Source organism: Eriocheir sinensis, chromosome 12 (genome assembly GCF_024679095.1).
Source record: "Eriocheir sinensis breed Jianghai 21 chromosome 12, ASM2467909v1, whole genome shotgun sequence".
Taxonomy (NCBI): domain Eukaryota; kingdom Metazoa; phylum Arthropoda; class Malacostraca; order Decapoda; family Varunidae; genus Eriocheir; species Eriocheir sinensis.
The window spans coordinates 22,303,331-22,326,445 of record NC_066520.1 but is presented as its reverse complement, the minus strand read 5'-3'; the positions used below and the strand labels follow the sequence as shown (position 1 = coordinate 22,326,445).

The following is a 23,115-nucleotide window of genomic DNA, read 5'->3' as shown; positions in this document are numbered from 1 at the left end:
CATAAACAAAAAAATAGTTCATGATGCACCCTGTTCATTCCATAGTAATTAAGAACCAAAAACATCCTTCAAGTTCAGTAAGAAAACGAAACGTAACATCTTCACTTCACTACTTCACTACCTAAGATGACGTCAGACGTGTGGCCTATGGTCGTAACTGTAAGACACTTTCGCTTTTCACATCAACTATTTCTAAAGGTCAAAGAGGGGATCAACCGGGTTCTAATGAGTGTTTCTTTTGGTTCACGGTACAGAGGAAGCGTCAAACTATCACCTGTCATAAAACTTCTCCTGGAAATGCCCAAAACTCCAACGAAAGCCTTGTCAAATATGTGAACTTGGGCGACGATATATTTAGTAACACGGCCCCTTTGTCCCTTAACACGCTGCTCTTTACTCCTCTTCAGCATCTTCAGGAGTGACTTCAAGAACCTCCGCATCGAACGCTTGTATAAGTTTGCGCGCCCGGGTGAAAGACGAGCCTTACCAAGTGTGTCTCCCCGGCGGCGGGTGAGGGAACACTAATGAGGAGAACACTCTCAACCAGTCATATTATTCTTCGGTATTCTTAGACGCCTCCGCCTCTCACATCAACCATTTTCAAAGGCCGAATAGGAGACCAACTGAGTTTTCATGAGTGTTTATGTATGTTCATGGTACAGAAGAAGGGCCAAATTACCACCAGGGTCGTTACACTACCCCTGGATATGCCCAAAACTCCTAATAAAGCCTTGTTAAATGTGTGTGCTTAGGCGAGGAAATGTTTCAGAATATGACACGGTGGCTGCTCGTTCGGTTCGGTCGGTCACATGCAATAAATTAAATGCTAAATGGTTTTATGTGACGCCAAGATCATCCTGAGAAGGTGGAGAAATACCCCTTGGTGAGAAATTCACTTGCAAACTTACTAAACCTACATAATAAAGAAGCCGAATTATCTATCTCTTAGCCAGGGTCAGGACACACACATCACCTTCGTAGACAAAGTACCAAAGTCTTTCTTCGGCGATTTCCAGATCTTCGTCTCAATCACTTTTTTTTCCCTCAAGTGGCGAAATAGCTGTTGCCTTTGTCATGCTAAACTCCGCCTTGACTTTTTCGCCTATGATATGAAAACTAGGTAAAAGAGACATTTATTTTCATTACATCCTGAAAAATGGAGACAAAGATAGTTAGGTAGGTTGTAAAGTTGGAAAGTTTCGTTTAGTCGGCGCAACATCTGTAGTCATATGCCGGAGAGAGACAGAAGGAGCAGGAATTATAGAAGGGAACAGACCCCAAGAGACGGGACACAACCCCCGATTAATACCTGGTACCCATTCACTGCTGGGTGGACAGGGGCGTAGGGTATCGGAAAAGCCGCCCAAATTTTTCCACTCCGCCCGGGAATCGAACCCGGGCTCTCTCGATTGTGAGCCGAGTGTGCTAACCACTGCACCACGAAGCCCCCCAGGTAGGTTGTAAATGAAGGTGATGATAGGCAGGAGAAAAAAAAGATGAGCAAAACAGGAGTGACGGACTAGGGGCAAAAACCCACGTATTAAAAGAACCCATAGAAAGGAAGCTCGTGAGGGGGATTGTGTGATGAAATGAAGAAGCTGACCAATAATTTACATCGAAGAACACAACTAAACTAGAAAAAAAAAAACCAGAAAGCAATCAAAGAGGTATAGAATATGAAATGGATTGTATGCTCAAGAGGCGTCATGTAGCATAAAATATCATACATTTTTTTTTCTTCGCTTAATGAGTCACATTCTTAAACATATCGGCGCCCAAGCACACACATCTGACAGGGCTTTCGTAGGAGTAGTGGGCATTTTCAGGGATAGTTTTATGACCCGTCTTCTGTACTGGAAATGGTGGATGTGAGAAGCGGAGGCGTCGGAGAATACTGTCCATACTACCAAACTTATAGAAGACAACCTTAAGATGGAAAGACGGAGCGAAGGGAAAGAGGTTTGACGTAACGCATTCTCGACTTACGCCATTGCCTTTCCATTCCTTCTCCCTCCCTTCTCTCTTCCCCCGTCTCTCTCCCCTCTCTTTCCTTTCCCCAAAACTGCCCTGACTTCCTATCTAGGGGCGTATTTTTAAACCTATCTTCGCCTAAGCACACATATTTGACAAAGCTTTCATAGGAGTTTTGGACATTTAAAGGGGTAGTTTGATGACCCTGGTGGTAGTTTGACCCTTCTTCTGTACCACGAACCTAAAAGGAACACTAATGAGGACCCGACTGATCTCCTTTTCGGCCTTTGGATATTGATGGTGTGGCGGGCGGAGGCGGCGGACTCTACCAACACCTACTCCCTCCCTTCCCTCCCTTGTCGCATCCCATTACCATCAGTAGATCCCGTACCTTGAATCCACCTCATCCTTGTTTGCATATTTTTGGTGAACAGATTAAGGATGTTTCTAGTGTCCGTTCGTTGGGAGTCACGCTTGATTCTAAACTGACATTTGAGAAACACATCCGCTCCATGTCTTCCACTATTGCACAGCAGACAGCCATTTGCTTGTGATTCATCTGTCATCAAATCTTTTTATGCATTCATTTTGCCCCACTCTCAGTATTGTGCTCCTGTTTGGATGTCTGCTGCCAATTGCCATTTAAAGTTACTTGACAGAGCTTTCAATTCAATTAAATTTATTTCTTCGGCACTTGTTTTTGATCTTGATCATCGGCGTCAAGTTGGTGCCCTTAGCATTTTATTTAAAGTTTTTAAGAATAATCGGCATCCCTTACACATTTTTTTTTTTTTTTTTTTTTTTTTTTTTTTTTTTTACGTCTTGGCCTATTGCGCCGGTAGGCTTCTTCCCGGTGGATCGTGATGGTCGGTCCAAGGCTGCTTCCCGGTTGGGCCTGATGGTCGGCCCAACCCGTTCTGGTGCAGGCGAGTGTTTATAGTGGCGCCATCTTGCATTGGCTCATGCTGCCCTCCCGGAGCTCATCTTTAATCCTAGAATCTAGAGTCCGGGTTGATAGGTGGTCTTCTGGACAGCATGTGGGTAGTTTTAAGCCACTCGGCGGCGGCTGAAAAATCCCAGCTTGGTGGCACCGGTCGGGGATTGAACACGCGTCCTCCTGAACGCGGGGCCGTCTCGCTATCTGTTCAGCCACCGCCTCCTCATATGCTCTGCCTGATCTTTTTACTCCTGCCTGGGTCACGAGGTTAGCTCTTAGTCAAAACGATCTTGCTTTTAATTCTATGATTTTGTACGACACATTTCTCACGATGCTTTTTTTTCCGTTGTTGACAAATTTATGGAATCAGTTACCCAATGAGATTGTCCCTTCTGCAGACATTTCTACATGCAAGTCTCGTGTGAAGGTCTTTTTGAAACAGTAATTTTGTTTTTCCTCCTTTTGGCTTTGACTGGCCAGTTTCTTCACTATTCGTTGCCTTTGCTTCTCTCCAGGACCTTTTGCTATTTTGTGTGGTTCTGCTTCTTGTATCTGCACCTTGTAGGGATGTTTTGGTAGTTTATCATAATAATAATAATAATATAGGTTACATCCCTTCCCAATGTAAGCAGGGACACATCACATGACACACACACACACACACACACACACACACACACACACACACACACTCTCTCCCTCACTCCTTCCCTTCCCCGCCTCTCCCCCTCCCTCCCCCACCAAACCCTTCAAACACGTATCACTAAAGACGCAGCCGACGACACTATTATCAAACGCGTGCGAAACTTCCCATATGTTAATTCGGGCAAAGGCGATAACAGTGGTGGTGGTGGTGGTGGTGGTGGTGGTAACTCTGAAGCTGTTGTTGATGAAGATAAGGAGGTTGATGATGACGATAATGATAACTGTTGAAAGATGATGGTGATGGTGATGATGATGATGATGATGACAATTTTGAAGAATACATAAATAACAATGACAACAGCGAAGGGAATTTTACATTAAAACCAAAAAAAAAAAAGACATTCGGACTCAGTTCCGTCCATAACATTCAACTTTAGATTTACATAGATTTACATAGAAAATCAGACCACACAGACCCCATGGTCCAGACTTGGTGGTCTGTCCTTAAACCTAAGTGATTTTACATTAATCAGAAGACTCCAAAACGTTGCACTTCTACTCTAGTTGATATTAAGTTGAAGGAAGTGACGGTCGAGCTTATTTTTGAAGGAGTCAATCGTGTTACACTGGACCACTGATGGTGGAAGCTTATTCCATTCTCGCACTACAACGTTGGTGAAGAAAAATTTTGTGCAGTCTGAATTTACTTGTCTACATCTGAGTTTTACGCCATTGTTCCTCGTGCGCAGACTGTCATCGATCATAAACAATGTTGATCTGTCTACATTCGTGAAACCATTAAGTATTTTAAAACATTCGATCAGTTTTCCTCGGAGGCGACGTTTCTCAAGAGAGAACATGTTAAGGGTAGAAAGCCTTTCTTCGTAGGATTTGTTGCCCAAGGAAGGGATCATTTTCGTTGCCCGACGCTGAACACCTTCTAATTTAGCAATATCCTTTGCATGGTGGGGGGACCAAAACTGTACCGCATATTCCAAGTGGGGTCTGACTAAACTGTTGTAGAGCGGGAGTATTACATCTTTATTCTTGAATACAAAGTTTCTTTTAATGAAGCCCAACATTCTGTTCGCTTTATTTGCTGCATCGATGCATTGCTGTGAGAATTTGAGGTTTGACGCGATTTTGACCCCCAAGTCTTTGACGCATTGAACGCTTTTGAGTTTAACGCCGCGCATTTCGTATTCGAACTTCTTATTCCTCGTTCCAACTTGAAGGACCTGGCACTTGTCTACGTTAAAGGGCATCTCCCATCTATCCGACCAAGCTGAAATTTTGTGCAAATCCTCTTGGAGGCTTTGCCTGTCTTCGTCAGTGAGAACCGAGTTACCAATCTTTGTGTCGTCTGCAAATTTACTAATGCGGTTATTGAGTCCAACATCCACGTCGTTGATGTAAATAATGAAGAGCACTGGGCCAAGGACCGAGCCCTGAGGGACGCCACTAGTGACAGGCGCCCACTCTGAGTTAAATCCGTCAATCACTACTCTTTGTTGTCTGTTGCTCAACCAATTCGCGATCCATTGGTTTAGAGTTTAGGTTTAGGTTTAGGTTTAGAGAGAGAGAGAGAGAGAGAGAGAGAGAGAGAGAGAGAGAGAGAGAGAGAGAGAGAGAGAGAGAGAGAGAGAGAGAGAGAGAGAGAGAGAGAGAGAGAGAGAGAGAGAGAGAGAGAGAGAGAGAGAGAGAGAGAGAGAGAGAGAGAGAGAGAGAGAGAGAGAGAGAGAAAAAAAAAAATGAAAGAGAGGAAGAACGGTTTTCTATCCCTTCACACACAGGAGTTGGGAGTATTATTTCAAGCAAGTTTGGCATTTCCTCCTCGCCCACCATTCCCTGCGGTGTCCCACTTCTCATCGCCGTGGGGGTAACGGGAGCGACGCACTGCAAGACTGATAACATGGCTTCGTTTCTATGTAGGGGACCAACGTTACCGATGCCTCCAAAAAAACTATCAAAGGAACAATTTAGTGAGCTTTCTCCACGGAAAACCAGACCGAAGCATTGGTCACCTGAGAAACCCTTCGTAAAACTAGGGAAGGGCATGAAAGGGAGACAGGCTGGATGTTCCTTTTGGTCTCTTATTTATTTAGTTCCGCGAGAAAGATGAAAACACGGCATCGGGTCCGCGTGGAAAGGGTAACGAGCGATGCCCTTATGGTTATATCAGAGAGACTCGAGTACCCACGTCATAAGCACCGCCGCATCGCACACAGCAACACACGCAAAGACGCACGGAAGCCAACATGAAGGGAACAACGATGACTCTCGCTCTCGCCGTGGCTGCAGGTGAGTCTCTGAAGAAGGTCGGGAGGGTCCTAACTTGTTGCCGAAGAGTGAAACTTTTTGACTTAGGCAGGGAGATGAAAACCCTCGCCAAATTCTCCCTTATTCCTTCGTCCCTCTCTCTCTCTCTCTTTCCTTTGTCTCCTCATCGCCCTCTCCACCGCTAACGCTCACGGGTTCTTCTTCGTCTCTTCCAGCCTTGGTGTGTCTCGCCTCAGCGCAGAGTGAGTACCCGCCTTGATGACCCGGGCGATGGCAGCGGCAGGGGTTGTGGGTGCCCGGGTCAGGTTACGTAAGGGATAAGGGTCGCTGAATTGAGAGGTCAGGTCACGTTCAGGTCTGGATTAGGTTACTGAAGGGGTACAGGTCAAGAATGGGCCAGAATCAGGTCACAGTATTCAGAGACAGCAAATGTACACTAGAGTGGAGTCACGGAGGAGAGTACAACTTATAAAACATCGACTTCAGGGCAAAAAACGCAAGGGGAAGAAAGCGACGAAAAAGGGAAAGAAAAATTGAGTGAGAAAGAAAGAGATTTAAACAGGTGAGCGTGTGTGGAATTAGGAGGATCAGGGTTACGACACTCAAAGATCAACGGTAACATGTCACTTATTCTATCCTCTCCCTTATAGACATTACAGAATGCCCCGATGGCTTTGAGGACTTCGGGGACGGCACAGCGGTGGGCCCTTGCCTCTACTTCGTGCGCTCCAAGGCGACGTGGAGTAATCATAGATCCCTTTGCCAGGCGTTGGGCGCCGACCTGGCCCAGGTGACGGGAGACTTGCATCAGGATGTGGTGGACTACATTAACGATCAGCCAGGTGAGAACAGGTGCAGTGTGCTTGTTTTTATCATTATTATTTTTTTTCGTTTTCGTTTTCGTTTTCTTTCTTTTTCTAACCTTCTTTTTCTTTTTCTTATTTTTTTTCCTATTTATTTACATTATTATAAAGCTAAAGACAAAGTTGGGGCACACACTATAGCAGCGCATGGCCTCGGTGCTCATCTCCGTCGCATTGGCCCTTCAGCCTTGGGGGGGTAGGAACCCATTGCCCGGGACACAGAGCCACTGTGACATCCGGGTTACCACAGTTAACCTTCAACAGGCTTCCCTAAGTACCCATTTATCGACTAGCCAGAGAGGGAGGATGAACAGCTGAGTGAGAGGGATTCGAACCTAGGCCCGCGATTTCGTGGGTAGGCATGCTTGTCACTTCACCACGCAATTACTGGCAACTCAGGAGGACGTTCTTTTTACTTTCAGCCGATGACCTCGCCGACGAAGCCTTCTGGATCGGAGGTAGTGACGCAAATAAGGAGGGCAGGTAAGAGCATTTCTTCAGCAAGTGATGGTGCTCTTGTGTTCACCTCTGACTTTTTCTCTTCGCTTTCTTAACTACAGTGGCCATATGGCGCTGTTTCTTCTCGTGATGCATTGCTCCCTCGCCATCCACTGCCTCTACTGACTCTCCAATCTCTTCTTTCACTCCTGTAACCCGTAACAAACTTCTTCCTCAGCTGGATATGGGTGATGGATGACACAGCAATACCCTTGGGCACCCCGCACTGGTACCCCTGCAACGGCCAGCCCAACGGAGGCACCACACAGAACCACTTGTCCCTCTACTCGCCGGACTTCTACTACCACAGCCTCGAGCAAACAAAGCAGATTTTTGCAATTTGTCAGATCTTTGAGTGAGCCGTGAGAGTCCATCAGTCTGAGCGACGAGGATGCAAACTTCAACGAGAGAGCAAATATTCTCTGTAACCTAAGCGAAATCACAAACATTCGACGCAACCTAAAAAGTATATTAGTTTAAGCATCGGCGAGAGTTTGAAATGTTATGAACGGGTATTACTTGATGTATTCCGAAGACACAAAATATATCAAAATGAACATTAAAGCGTTTCAAAATCCTCCCCGACTCCAGCATCTCTATACTACGTAGGAACGGGCGGCCCAGCACCCTTGATCCACGCGTAGGCTGCCCAACGCACATTAGAATTTGATGATAAAGACTGGATTTGCCGCTGAACCAGACTAAACAGAAAGAGTTCAACTTGTATTCTGCCCATTCTGTAAACAAAGGATCAACGACTCCAAGGTATTCAAAACCAATCGGAGAAAGATGAAATGCTACAAAGGTCGATATTCCCAGACGCTTCCGCCTCTCGCATCCAACGAAGTAAGGCAAAACAATTAATAACAAGGCCAGAAGAAAGATCAATTTCAGGTGAAAGGGTTTCTTGATACTCTCCTCATGAAGCAAGGGAAAGACGTAACATCATTAGCTTGTCTATGCAGTGAGAGCGACGCACTGCGTGGCTGATAACTCGGGTTTGTTTCTAGGAAGACGGCCAATGTTTTCGATGCATGAAAGAAAACTCATAGAAAGAATTTTGTGATTTTTCTCTACAGAAAACGTGACCGAAACTTCGGCCACCTGAGAAACCCTTCGTAAAACTAGAGAAGTGCATGAAAGGTGACGGGCTGGGTGTTTTTTTAACTCAATTTAGTTCCGCTAAAAATATGAAAATGTCGTCGGTCGTCGTGGAAATGGTACCACGCGATGCCATCATGGCTATATCAGAGAGATTCCCAAAGGCATATCCATAGGCACCGCCGCATCGCACACAGCAACACGCACAGATGCATGGAAGCCACCATGAAGGAAAAACGACGACTCTCGCTTTCGCCGGGGCTGCAGGTGAGTCTGAAGAAGGTCAGGAGGGTCCTAACTTGTTGCCGAAAAGAGAAACTTATTGACTCAGGCAAGGAAATGAAAACCCTCGCTAAATTCTCTCTCGTGGATGTTGGACTCAATAATCTCAATATTAAATTTGCAGACTACACAAAGATCGGTAACTTGGTTCTCACTGACGAAGACAGGCAAAGCCTCTAAGAGGATTTCCACTAAATTTCAGCTTGGTCGGATATATGGGAGATGCCCTTTCACGTAGACAAGTGCCAGGGCCCGTACTTATAAAGAAATTTATGTGAGACGTAAACTGAAACATATCCGAGTAATAACAATGATGAGACATAACCCCCCTCCTTACGTTTCACCCCCTCAACATAACCAGCTCGACATAAGCGAGTATTAGTACATCGTTGCCAACACCTGAGCTGCACCTAAGAAAGGGATACCAACTCAAAATAAAGTGTTGGAATTTGATATAATTTTGATGTTAAAAGCATATTGACGTATTGGAAATATGTATCAAATAAAAAATAAAATATTTTCGGGTATTGTTGACGAGGCATAGACCAACATCACATGGAATAATGATAAAATTAAGGACGTAGCCCATCAAACATGTAAACAAACATTCCCGCGAGCTTCAAGCTGGCAGTCAGCAGCCATGGACAGCCAGCCACGACCTCTAGAGCCCCTCAGCAGCCAGCGAGGTCAGCAGCAACAGCAGCAGGAGCTACACCAGGAGCAGCAGCAGGAGGGACCACAGCCTCACCCCCAGCCACATCAGCAGCAGCAACAGCAGGAACAGCTGCCGCAAGGGCGTACACAGTCTCCCGGGTGACCCTACTGACGGTCTGTTGTGAAGGCCCAAGTCGTCGCTGCTACACTGCTGCATTTTGCCCGTAGCAAGATACCTCAGTGTTATGAGGACCTTCATCTCAGGGGAGAGGGCTTGGTTCCTGTTTGTAGGAGCAGTCAAGGCTTCACACACCAAATCGGTCACGAAGAGTATCCCTGCACGGTCCAGGCGGTACCTCTTGATCAATTCCGGGTCCGGAAGTTCATCAAGAACGTCTCTTCGTGCTCGAAAAGTCCTCAGCTGCTGCGGACGCGCACCCACTACCTCCACCATCTTGACTGTTATGCCTCGCTTAGGTCGACCTAAGGATTGCAATGTTACCTCCACCCCGCGCGTAGCTGGCGAGTCAGTTTATGTTCCGCTTAGTTGAAACCTAAGGGTTATGCTTCCCTTATGTCTCGGTGTCCGCCATTTTCTTGATTTATGCCTCACATAAGCGAAACATACTCTTTATAAGTACGGGCCCAGGTCCTTCAAGTTGGAACAATAAATAAGAAGCTCGATTACGAAATCCGCGGCGCCAAACTCAAAAGTGTTCAATGCGTCAAGGACCTGGGTGTCAAAATCGAGTCAAACCTCAAATTCTCAAGGCAATGCATCGATGCAGCAAATAAAGCGAACAGAATGTTGGACTTCATTAAAAGAAACTTTTTATTCAAAAATAAAGAAGTAATACTTCAGCTCTACAATAGTTTAGTCAGACCCCACTTGCAAAATGCGGTACAGTTTTGGTCTCCCCACCATGCAAAGAACATTGCTAAATTAGAAGGTGTTCAACTTCGAGCAACAAAAATGATCCATTCCTTGCGCAACAAACCCTACGACGAAAGGCTTTCCCCCCTTAATATGTTTTCTTTTGAGAAACGTCGCCCCCGAGGAAAACTGATCGAATGTTTTGAAATACTTAATGGATTTATGAATGTCGACAAATCAAAATTTTTTATGATCGATGACACTTTGCGAACGGGGAATAACTTAAATGTAAACTAGTAAACTCAGACTGCACCAATTTTTTCTTCACCAACGTTGTAGTGCGAGAATGGAATAAGCTCCCACCTTCAGTGGTCAGTGTAGCACGACTGACTCCTTTAAAAACAAACTCGACCGTCACTTCCTTCAACTTAATATTAACTAGAGTAGAAATGCAAAGTTTGGGAGCTTACTCGCCTACTCAGCTGCATATTCTTAACCTAACCCACAATCCCACCCACTCATTCACTCACTTATTTACTCACTCACTCATTCACTCACTTACCCATCCACATAGAAAGTCTCCCCTCCCCTTCCCTTTTCGTTCCCCTCAACAGATGGTATTGGGACTCAGACGGGAGCGAGGTGGAATTGAACACCCTCAACTGGGACCCTTTTACTGGAGACCCCGATGGAGGCACTGAGCAAAACTACATGTGTCTCTGCCCTGACGACTATTACTACCGCGACTGTGACAACGATGACATGATCTACGGTATATGCCAGATCCAGTTAGGTAGTTAGTCTGTCAGTGTTCCCCTCTCTCTCTCTCTTTCTCTTCCTCAGTAAAGAAATAGCCGCCGTTCATTATAACCTGGTTCGTCTGTTTTCATTGGTTACATCATGTGCTCTTCATTATTTTGGATGTTGAACTGGATGTGTAAATACAACCGGCAGAGGCAATGCAGAGCACACACAAACACTGGCACCGGTTCTCACTGACGAAGACAGGTAAAGCCCAACAGGATTTGCACTTGGTTCAGCTTATGGGATAGATAGAGATGTAGTTAACGTGACAAGTGCCAGGTCCTTCAAGTTGAGTTCGAATACGAAGATCGCTGAAATAATTAAAAAAATTTTCAATCAACAATTCGTCAAAGACTCAAAGGTCGTCAAACAAAAACTCAAATTTCAATGCAATGTACAGCAAAGCAAATAAAGCGAAAAGAATGTTGCTCATTAAAAGAAACTTAAACTTTCAAGAATAAAGATGTAACACCCTGCTCAGACACAACAGTTTAGTCAGACCTCACTGAATATGCGCACAGTTTTTTGGTCTCCCACCATAAAAAAGGATATTAATTAGAAGGTGTGTCAGCGTTGGCAACGAAAATATCCCCTTCCTTGCGCACACCTACGAAGAAAGGCTTTCTTTCTCTTAACATGTTCTCTCTGAAAACGTCTGAGGAAAGGAAAAACTGATGTTTGTTTTTAAATAATGGTTGGTTTCAATGAATGACAGATCAACATTGTTTATGATCGGCACACTTTTGCGCACGAGAAACAATGGCGTAAAGATCAGATGTAAGTAAATTCAGACTGCACCAAATTTTTTTTCTCACCAACGTCAGAAAGTGAGAAGAATGAAAGCTCACCGTCAGTGGTCCAGTGTAAAGATTGACTTTGAAAAAAATAAGCTCCGTCACCTTCTTCTCAACTTTTAATATCATAGTCAGTAGAAATGCAACGTTTTGTCTCTTCTGATTAATGTAAAATCACTTAGGTAAGGGACAGACCACCAAGTTCGGACCCATAGTCTGTGGTCTGATTTCTATAGTAAATCTATAACCATGTAAGCCCCGCCCCCTCCTTCATCCTCCCTCCAAGCTCCTTTCATCCAGCCAATCAGCTCCCGAATTTGTGGAAGGGGGCGTGGCTTCTGGGTTTAGTTTATTGTAAGGTGACTAGTCTTTTTTTTTCTACTTTTTCTTCTTTGTATATCGTTGTGGGTTGTCTCCAGCTCCCAGAACAACTGTTAAGATCGATATTTGGTTCTTCTTAAGTGTAAAAAGCTATTGGAGTTTACATTATGAAGGTTTGTTTACTCATGTTTCACTGGCTACAAAATATCCTGGCTGATGCGTGTGTATTATATAATATAGTTTTGTTTACTGTCAAAGCTATCAACACCTCGCTTATAAGATGTTCGGTTACACTTCGTTAGGCATGAGACACTGTACACTTTTCTTTTCCTTGAAGTCGAGATGCTACTCTTTCGTGATGAACAAGTACAAATAATAGTGAATAACGAATTCGTATATTTCCTTTTTTTACTTTACCTCCCTAGCCAATGTTCTTCCCGTAGCGATAGCCTTCCCACATTCTACTGCTAAGGACGAGTATAGCGAACGAAAGACGGGAGTATTTTGTCCTTCCCCTTAGCGATAGCCTTCCCACACTCTACCTCCAAGAACAAGAACTACAAGGAAAGAAGTACAGCAGGCCACAAAACACCAGCCTACGAGTTTCTAAGAACAGCTAAGAGAGGCATGCGTGTGTGCTGATAACCCCTCCATCTCCCCTCTATCCTGACAACTCATTTGCTCAGCGCCTCATGTTCTTCGGCTAATGAGAGGCAGGTATATGAATCAAAGGCCTTAGTAGTGGTGCTCTTGATCTCTCCCTCGGGTGCCACGCTCTCCACACCCCAACGCCTTCTTTGTGTCGCCCGCCAGAGCTGTTAGCGCCGCTCCGAGACTAGTGTTCGTAATGTGGTCGCTCCTGTAGTCCTCCGCTAGTTAGGTATTCTTGAGAGCTCTTGTTCTCTCTCTCTCTCCTCTTTGGTATTCTTATGGGTAATAACGTCGCTTTGTGTTGGACCTGCCGCGGAGTCTTGAAAGGGAGATCGGCAAGATTGGACGTAACTCAATACCATCGCGGTTATGCGGTAAATAGTTCGGCATTTTTGGAAGTTTGTCTCGTTATCCCCGAACTGGCTACCGACTTTCTGGGACAATGAACAGAAAGAGCGCGAAAGAGGCAACCATTCTCTGCGCTTTTGCCTTGATCTTGCGGCTTCTACAGTCTCTTTTACATAGCAAGGGAGACAGATCAAGGACAAAAAAACAAAAAACAGGAGCAAGAAAACCCACTAGACGCCACTCCAACAAAAGACAACAAAACGAGAGGCCAGAAGAGAGGTCGACTTCGGGTGGAGAGGTGTCTTGATACTCTCCTCTTGAAAGAAAGTACAGAAGTAACGTCCTTGGCCTATGTCCCTGTACCGTAGAAACAGTGTCGTCCTTTTTTGCCACCTCGACCTCGTATTCCCAGAGTCGTCGCGCGCTCCGGCCAGCCACACGTCAGGCCACACGCTACGACTCGCTAATTGGGCGCCGCTACGCTTCCTCCATTCCCGCCGGCGCCGCTGCAGGAGGTCCCAAAGGAGGAGGATGCCACAGAACAACCTTGTGTGTTAGCTGGTAATGACGCGTGTGAGCGGTGCCTCTTAGTAAAGAATGGAGGTGAAGTAAGAGGAAGAGGAAGGCGAAGCAAGGATGGATGTTGATAGGGGGACCATGGATGACGTTGCAAGGATGAAGTTTACGAAAAAGGAATCGAGTGTAAACGAGAGTGAGGAAAAAGAGAAGTATGGATGATCTTGAAAGGATGACAGGTGAAGGAAAAGGAAGGGGGTAGATGACATTGCAAGGGTGAACGAATTGAAGTCATAGGAAGGAGAAAAGGAGGGAAGGAAGGAGGGAGGAAAAGGAAAGAGGGAAGGAGAAGAAAAAGAAAACACAGAGTCAGTAAGTTAGTCAAGTTCATTTGCTACTTACAACAACTGCATTCTCTCTCTCTCTCTCTCTCTCTCTCTCTCTCTCTCTCTCTCTCTCTCTCTCTCTCTCTCTCTCTCTCTCTCTCTCTCTCTCTCTCTCTCTCTCTCTCTCTCTCTCTCTCTCTCTCTCTCTCTCTCTCTCTCTCTCTCTCTCTCTCTCTCTCTCTCTCTCTCTCTCTCTCTCTCTCACACACACTCTATCCCTCCCTTTCTCTCTCTTTCTCTCCCAGCCTCTCTCTTTCCTCTCTCCCCCTCCCTCTCTTTTTCCCTTCCCTCTCTTACTTCCTTTCCCTCCCTCTCTCTCGTTACTCTTTCTCTTCCCATCTCCTTCTCTTTTCCACACTCCCATTCCCTCCCTCCCTCTCTCCCTCTCTCTCCCACGCAATTCCCTCATCACATCCCTGTCACATGTTACCGAAGTGCTCCCGCTTAGAGCACACGCGTATCACTCTCACCCGCCGCACGTATACCCTGCAAACGTGACCTTCCCTGATGCAACGGACGCAAGTGTTCTCAGATCTTCACTAGCAGCCCTGGGACCCTCGCCACCTGTTGCTGCTGTTGACATCAAACCCGAGCACATGTAACACCGCGAACACGTGTACCCAATTAGCGCTCTGTACCGAATTCGTGTCGGGTTACACGTGAATGGATGTCTTGGTAATGGACTGGTAGTATTGTCTTGAGCTTTCTGGGTTCGTGTGCGTGGCTGTTTGGGTGATGTCTGAATGATTGTTTGGATATTGAATAGTTTCCGCTACATTGAGGCTACTATCTATCCGTCTATCTGTCTATCCATTCATCCTTTCATCTGCCTATCAATTTATCTCTTGTCTGCACGCTTTACCTTTTTCACACAACTCTCGTCTCTTTATCTGGACACTTTCGCTTTCCGCATCACTCATCTCGCTCTCGTCACCGCCAAGCGAGCAATAGCGGCAGGTTAATTGAGAAGTTACCTTTGGGCGTGGGCAGCGAACAGGGTAGTTGAGATGATCGATATAGTCATGGCGATCACACTTATTTTTACAGCAAAGGAGACGGCTCAAGGGCAACAAAAAGTGCAAAAAAAGCCCGCTACTGTTTTCTTGCCATCCAGGAGTCTCACTAGGTTAATAGAGAAGTTAGCTTTAGGAATAGGCAGCGAATAGGTTAATTAAGGAAATCGATAGACATGCCAACTACGCTTGTTTCCTGTTATTTCCTAGTCTTACAAAAGTCATACTCGTATACAGTTATTTTTTAGAGTATAGTAGGCAACTCAAGGGAAAAATAGAGTAATAACATAAGCCTGTAAATGGTTGATAGAGAAGCCAAAAGAGGGAAAAAGACTGATTGAGAAATGTCTTAACCCAGTAGCAGCGACGGGACAAATTTGTGGCTTTACCGTGTACGAGCGACGGGCCAAATTTATGCCATGATATAAACCCCCCAAAATAGATGATGCATAAACTGATCACAAATGCGTTGATATATATATTATAAAATGGTTTGCATGAGTGATGATTTTTTCTCATTTTTCTCGCTTAGAGGGGCCTTTAAGAAACATAATCCAGGCAGCTATCGCGTTAATACTCCCCGTTTGAGGCCGTTCATGTCGTAACCAGGAGGAAGTACAGACACAGCAGAGAATCCAAATGTGGTGAAAGTATTGTAAGATTATAAGGCGGTCTATCCCACACATACGCACTTAAGTTTTATCAATACCTACGACGGGAATTCCAAAACAGAGCTCGTATCGTATAGAATGCCGCAATAAACTGATAACCTAAAAGCAGACGGAGGTTGTGAAACTGCCAACAATCAGGGAAGCATGAGTCGCAGATACACACACACACACACACATACATAACACACACATACAGAGAGGTGGTGTGTGCGTGTGTGCGCGGTGGTGTAGGGGGGAGGGGGGTAGAGGAGGTGCCTGGGGTCAGTTTGGTCACGTGTCCGCCTCTGGGATCTGAGAAAGCTGCATTAAGGGGCTGGGGCTAAACACTGGGCAAATTTTCCGTAGATCTTCAGTCAAACCACGATTTCCGCTGGCGTGGTTCTCATTTCCGTGGTTTTCTGAAGTGTCCACGATCTTCCAAAGCTACCGTAGATTTCACCAAAGGACGACGGTATTACTCACCATCAGCAGCAGCAATAACAAGAAACAAATGAGAACCACGCTAGCGGAAATCGTGGTTTGACTGAAGATCCATGGAAAATTTGCCGATTGTAATAGCCCCTTTATTCGTTAACTCTTCGACACCTGTTACCATTACTAGTGAGTCTCGTGTCTGGCCCCGCGAACGATGTGATACAGAAGCGGTGTTCGAAAGTTTTGCTGATAAGAGACACGGACACACACACACAAACACTCACACATTCACACACAAACACACACACACACATAAACGAACAAACAACTTCCTCTACCCTCCCTCTTACCTCACCTCCTCCTACGCACAAACACACTTATAAGAACCGATTAATCCCTGGTGGTTTTCTTTCTTTTTTTATACTGCCAAACTTTTTCGCTCGCTGTCTTGCTTCCTCCTCCTTTCCCCTATTTCTCTCTCTCTCGACAGCTCTCCCGAGACTACTGAAGAGGAACAGAGGCGATGCACAATGGAGTCTTTGACGGTGGTGTTGGTGTTGGTGGTGGTGGTGGTGGTGTTGAAGAGGTGTTTGTTTACATCCTCGAAGTCAGCACCACCACCACCACCACCGGCGTAAAAAAAAAGTAAAAAAGAAATCGTCCTCAAAACATATCATACCATTTTTTTCGCCTCATTTCTTTCTCTCACAACTTTGTTTATTTTTTCTTCGATTGTTTTCTTTCTTTTTTTTGGTTTGTTTATTTTCGTGGTTATTTTTTTTTTCATTTCGTTTCTCTTTTTTTCTTTTTTTCGCGTCATTTGTCCTTCATTTTTCTCGTCTCTGCCTTATTCCCCATCTTCCTCTTCTTCTTCCTCCTCTTTCCCTCCATATCCTTCACCTCCTTTGCCTCCTCCTCCTCCTCCTCCTCCTCCCCCTTTGCTCCTCTTCTCCATCGTTACCCTCTTCTTCCTCCTCTTTTTTTTTCAGACACAGTTACAGTCTTCTTCCTCCTCCTCCTCCTCCTCCTCCTCTTCCTACTCCTCTTCTTCTCCCTCCTCCTTTTCATTTTTTCACAGTCTTAGTCATAGTTACCCCCCCCTCCTCCTCCTCCTCCTCCTTCTCCTCCTCCTCCTCTTCCTACTCCTCTTCTTCTCCCTCCTCCTTTTCATTTTTTCAGTCTTAGTCATAGTTACCCTTCCTCCTCCTCCTCCTCCTCCTCCTCCTATGGGCAACTCTTTCTTCTTAACACAAACCAACCCTCCATAGGCAGCCTTCCCAAAACCCTTCTTCCCCTCCTCCTCCTTCTTCTGTCTTCTAATGGTTACCTCGTCCGTCTTATCTTTGACCCTCATCTCAAAAATATACAACGAAGAGGTGCCACAACGAAGGCCTTTAACGTAAGAGTACACTAACCTATATAAAACTCAACCCTCTCTCTCTCTCTCTCTCTCTCTCTCTCTCTCTCTCTCTCTCTCTCTCTCTCTCTCTCTCTCTCTCTCTCTCTCTCTCTCTCTCTCTCTCTCTCTCTCTCTCTCTCTCTCTCTCAAGATTTTGGTGAGGAATAAAGAGCCAAAGAATGCGAGAGAGAGAGAGAGAGAGAGAGAGAGAGCAAGGGGGGCCATAACTTATATCCCATTAAAGAAAACGTAAAGTGATGAGGGGATGAAGAGAGTTACTTAAGAAGAAGAGGAGGAGGAGGAGGAGGAGGAGGAGGAGCAGGAGGAGGAGCAGAAGGAGGAGCAGAAACGAAGCAAAAATAAAGAAAAATAAGAGTATGTAAGTTTAAGTAAGATCGTTAATATTTGAATCGTATTGAATATCTTAACAGTAAATCATCTCTATTAAAAATTATACTAATTGTTGATATTCTTTTTTTTCTTTTGTTTTTCTTCCTTCTTTTCCTCCTCCTCCTCCTCCTCCTCCTCTTCCTTCTCCTCAGGCTACTGGTTCTCTCCTCCTCCTCCTCCTCCTCCTCCTCTTTATCCTCATCCTATCCCTCTAGTCACTTCTTCTCTTACTCTTCCTTTCTCATTTCTTCTCCTCCTCCTCCTCCTCCTCCTCCTCCTCATCCTATCCCTCTAGTCACCTCTTCTCTTACTCTTCTTTTCTCATTTCTTCTCCTCCTCTTCCTCCTCCTCCCCTTTTCCATCACATTTTTGCTTCTCCGTCTCCATTCGTCCTCCTCCTCCTCCTCCTCCTCCTCCTGGCTGTTATTACTGTTGTCGTGACCCCGAGTAATCTTCAGAATTGCCCTACGATCAATTACGTTCTTAGTCTTGGTCTGGGTTGGTGTGTTGAGGGATGGACTTCAGCTTTTCCAACGGCGCCTGATTGACACTTGCTTTCATTTCGTGGTATCTGTTTTGTTTCGTTATGTGCCTTCATGAGCTTACGTAAACGACACTCTAAGGCTATAACGAAGGTAGGAATTGGGTTATACGAAATGTTTATGGTAAGAAATGAGAGTTCGTGTTAATAATAATAATAATAATAATAATAATAATAATAATAATAATAATAATAATAATATATAGAAATTTGCTATCTTCTCTCTCCTACCATAGTCTTCTTCTTCTTCTTCTTCTTCTTCTTCTTCTTCTTCTTCTTCTTCTTCTTCTTTTTCTTCTCCTCCTCCTCCTCCTCCTCCTCAAGGATCACAAACACACCAGGTCCAGCTGCGCCAACACACACACACACACACACACACACACACACACACACACACAGACACAGGTGACAGGGGACGGCGGAGCGAAGGTCACCCATACACGTTTCAACAATGGAAGGGGGAAGGGGGAGGGAGGTAAGGAGAGGGGGGCGAGGGGTGTATTTTAGTGCCGATGTTGCGATTAAAGTTTATTGAGCAACTGTTCCCTTCTCTCTCTCTCTCTCTCTCTCTCTCTCTCTCTCTCTCTCTCTCTCTCTCTCTCTCTCTCTCTCTCTCTCTCTCTCTCTCTCAACAGCTGCAATCATAGTTATCGTTGTAGTAGTAGTAATAGTAGTAGTAGTAGTAGTAGTAGTAGTAGTAGTATAGTAGTAGTAGTAGTAGTAGTAGTAGTAGTAGTAGTAGTAGGAGGAGGAGGAGGAGGAGGAGGAGGAAGTTTTTGTGCTAATCTTAACGTATGGTTCGGGTCAAATCCTGTTTTCGATAGGCCTACTCTCTCTCTCTCTCTCTCTCTCTCTCTCTCTCTCTCTCTCTCTCTCTCTCTCTCTCTCTCTCTCTCTCTCTCTCTCTCTCTCTCTCTCTCTCTCTCTCTCCCAATTACCTCCCTTTCTATCATTTCTTCTTCTATTATCTTTTTCTATTATTTCCTATTCCTAATATTCTTTCTATTCTGTTTTCTTTCTCCCCTTTTGTCACTTCTCTTCCCTTCTTCCCTTCTCTTTCTCCCTCTTTCTATCATTCTCCTTTATCTACTTTCATCTCTCTTCCCTTCTTTTCCCTTCCTTTCCCTTCCCGTCCCTTCCCTTCTTCCATTCTCTTTCTCCCTCTTTCTATCATTCTCCTTTATCTACTTTCATCTCTCTTCCCTTCTTTTCCCTTCCTGTCCCTTCCCTCCCCTTTCTCCCTCCTCCCTTCTATTCCCTTCTCTGCCCTTCCTTTCCCTTCCCTTCCCTTCCCTTCTATTTAATTCCCTACCCTTCCCTTCCCGTCCCATCCCTTCCCTTCCCTTCCCTACCCTTCCCTTCCCTCTCTCCCCCTCTCTCTCCCCCTCCTCCCCCCCGTCCATTATGGCTATCAGCTCTATCGCCTACATTATCATTAGCGAATTATTGCCCTCGTGAATTATTACTGAAGCTCATTATGTCTATCTAGTTATATGTGGTTTTCTATTTCAATCTTGTATCGGTTTTCTTCTGCTTCCTCTTCTTCCTCTTCTTCTTCTTTCTATTTTTCATCTTCGTCTTCTTCTTCGTCCTCTTCTGTTTGCTCTAAATCGTCATCTTTATCTTTTTTCTTTTAACTCTTCTTCTTTTAATTGTCTATGTTCTTGTCTTCCTTTTTCCTTTTATTAATATTTCTCTCTTCCTTTTATTCGTCAATGTTCTTCTTTCTTCTTTTCTTCTCCTTCGTATTTTCTTCCTGTGTTATTTTTGTTGTTATCGTTATTGTTGTAGCTGTTGTTGTTGATCTTATGGCTCTTCCTCTTCCTCCTCCTCTTCTTCCTCTCCCCTCCTCCTCCTCTTCTTCATGAATGGCTACAATTAACGCAGGATGCCAAATAGTGTGTATTGGCTCACGTATACCAGGTTATCAAATCCCTTCAAAGTCACCCCTTTCAACTTTCCTCCCCTTCTCCCTTTCCTCTCCTCCTCTTTCAGTTCGTTCTTTATCCCTTCTTCTCTTATCCCCTTTCTATCTTTTTTTTCTCTTCCTCTTTCTCTTTTATCAACTTGTTCCTCATTCCTTTAAATTTTCTGCAAGATATTTCATTTTCTTTCCCATTCAAATTTCAAATCGTTCTTCATCCCTTCTTCTCTTATCCCTTTTCTATCTTCTTTCCTCTCCCTCTTTATCATCAACTCCCTCATTCATTTTATTTTCTGCATTTTCTTTCCTTTTCTTCCCCTTCAAATTTTAGCCCCTTCTTCATCAATTCGTTTCTTATCTTCTTCAAATTCACCCCTTTCAACTTTCCTCCCCTGCTCTCTTTCCTCCCCTCCCTTCTCTTCGTCTCTTACCCTCTTCGAATTCACCCCTTTCAACTTTCCTCCCCTTCTCCCTTTTCTCTCCTCTTTTACCCTTCCCTTTACTATTTCTCTCTCTCTCTCTCTCTCTCTCTCTCTCTCTCTCTCTCTCTCTCTCTCTCTCTCTCTCTCTCTCTCTCTCTCTCTCTCTCTCTCTCTCTCTCTCTCTCTCTCTCTCTCTTTCTCTTCGATGCCGGTTTTGCTCTTCCTCCCTTTCTTTATCTCCTCCTCCAGCTCCCTTTTCTCCCTTTTCTCTCTCTCTGTATCTACCCTTCTCTTGTTAGTCCATTCTCCCTCCATCGTCTTATCTCTCTCTTCCTCTCTCTCCTTTACCTCCTCCTCCTCCTTCTCCTTCCCTCGTTCACTAACTACCCTGCTATCTCTTCTCCCCTCTCTTCCCTTCCCTCCCTTCTCTCCTCCCCTTCATCTCTTCTTCCCTCTCTCCCTTTCATCAATCACCACACTTGTTGCTTTGCTTTGCTCTCTCTCTCTCTCTCTCTCTCTCTCTCTCTCTCTCTCTCTCTCTCTCTCTCTCTCTCTCTCTCTCTCTCTCATTTTTTCCTCCTTTTTCTCTTTCATTTACCAACCTTCTTTCTTCTTCCTACACACACACACACACACACACACACACACACACACACACACACACACACACACACAAGGCCAAGTATATAGTACACACGAACGTACATTGCACCGATAAGCCTAAAACGCACATGAGTCAATACACACACACACACACACACACACACACACACACACACACACAGACAGAAACGGAAGGATGGTGGATGGAAAGAGAAGGAGAAGAGGAAGACGAAGTACAGAGGAGGAGGAGGAGGAGGACGAGGAGGGCACACTAGCGAGAAATGATTAATGGCTTCACGTACTAATATAGGGATGAAGTTAGTCTGCTATTTGTCTCCTATTCTGTCTATGTATTATGTCTTCCTCCTCCTCCTCCTCCTCCTCCTCCTCCTCCTCCTCCTCTTCTTCTTCCCCTGTTACGTCATTCATCCCTTTCTTGTCCTTCCTCAAATCTTCCTTTCGCTTCTAATTTCTCTCCTTGTTTCAGATTTTCTCTCTCCTTCTCTTCCTCTTCCTCTTCTCTCTCTTTGTCCTTTTTCTTTACCTCTTTCGGTACTTTTTCCTCTTCCTCCTCTTCGTCTTTTATTTCGTTTTTTTTATCAAATTCTCGTTTATCTTCGAATCTTCTTCACTTTTTATCATCTTTTTCTCCTCCTCCTCCTCCTCCTCCTCCTTCATCTTCTATTTCCTTCTCTTATCATTATCTTTCTCCTCCTCCTCCTCCTCCTCCTCCTCCTCCTCCTCCTCCTCCTCCTCCTCCTCCTCCTCCTCCTCCTTCTCCTCTTCCTCCTCCTAATCCTCCTCCTCTATCTTGTAACCCTTTTTAATTTTTCTCATTCAAAATATTTGTTTTGTTCCCAAGAGTTCCAATTATCTTCTCTCTCTCTCTCTCTCTCTCTCTCTCTCTCTCTCTCTCTCTCTCTCTCTCTCTCTCTCTCTCTCTCTCTCTCTCTCTCTCTCTCTCTCTCTTCCATTATCCTATTTGCCTTTTCCCTCCAGCAATTTTTCTTTCATTTCCTCCCTTCTTTATTGCCTCTCTCTCTCTCTCTCTCTCTCTCTCTCTCTCTCTCTCTCTCTCTCTCTCTCTCTCTCTCTCTCTCTCTCTCTCTCTCTCTCTCTCCTCCTATTCCTCTTCGTAATAAGACTCTCCCAAGCTATTTTTGTCTCCCTTCTCACCTCTCTCTCTCTCTCTCTCTCTCTCTCTCTCTCTCTCTCTCTCTCTCTCTCTCTCTCTCTCTCTCTCTCTCTCTCTCTCTCTCTCTCTCTCTCTCTCTCTCTCTCTCTCTCTCTCTCTTTCTTTTTTCATCTTTCTTTCCTCTCTCCTCTCCTTCATTCCCTTCTTTCTATTCCTAAGATTCGCTTCATACGTCCTCCTCCTCCTCCTCCTCCTCCTCCTTCTCCTCCTCCTCCTCCTCCTCCATCACCACCAAGGCCTTTTTTCCTCTCCTCCTTCTCCTCCCTCCTTCCTTCCTTCTCTCTCTATACACAACAAAGTAAAACCAATAATCATCGTCTTAATCATCGTCTAATCAAGCCTCGACACCTCGTTCAAAGGTCCTCAGGTAATGTCCCTTGATTGGCTTTACCTGCCCGCGCGTATCTGGCACCTGACATCATAATTATTACCCGCCTCAAAGAGTGACGATAAATCTGTTCACCGTCGTTGTCTGTCCGATTAAGTGTTTGTCTGTGTTAGTTAACGAAATCTCTTAATGAATAAACTGATTTCCATATTGTGTGGGTAAGTTTGTGAGAATATTCTTAATGATGTGAATAATTATCTGAAAACCGATGAATTTGAGGGAAACTTCGA

At 44.9% G+C, this 23,115-nt stretch overlaps 2 protein-coding genes across 6 annotated transcripts in view; one reads left to right on the top strand and one right to left on the bottom strand.

Moving 5' to 3' along the window:
* LOC126997635 (uncharacterized) overlaps positions 1 to 23,115 on the bottom strand; it is an 86,794-nt gene that overhangs the window by 35,300 nt on the left and 28,379 nt on the right. The window lies entirely within an intron of this gene.
* Positions 5,714 to 7,758, top strand: LOC126997638 (perlucin-like protein). The gene is made up of 5 exons (XM_050858852.1): positions 5,714 to 5,854; positions 6,049 to 6,075; positions 6,484 to 6,675; positions 7,119 to 7,179; positions 7,373 to 7,758. The coding sequence occupies exons 1-5, from the start codon at positions 5,812 to 5,814 to the stop codon at positions 7,551 to 7,553; spliced, it is 504 nt and encodes a 167-aa protein (XP_050714809.1). The 5' UTR covers positions 5,714 to 5,811; the 3' UTR covers positions 7,554 to 7,758.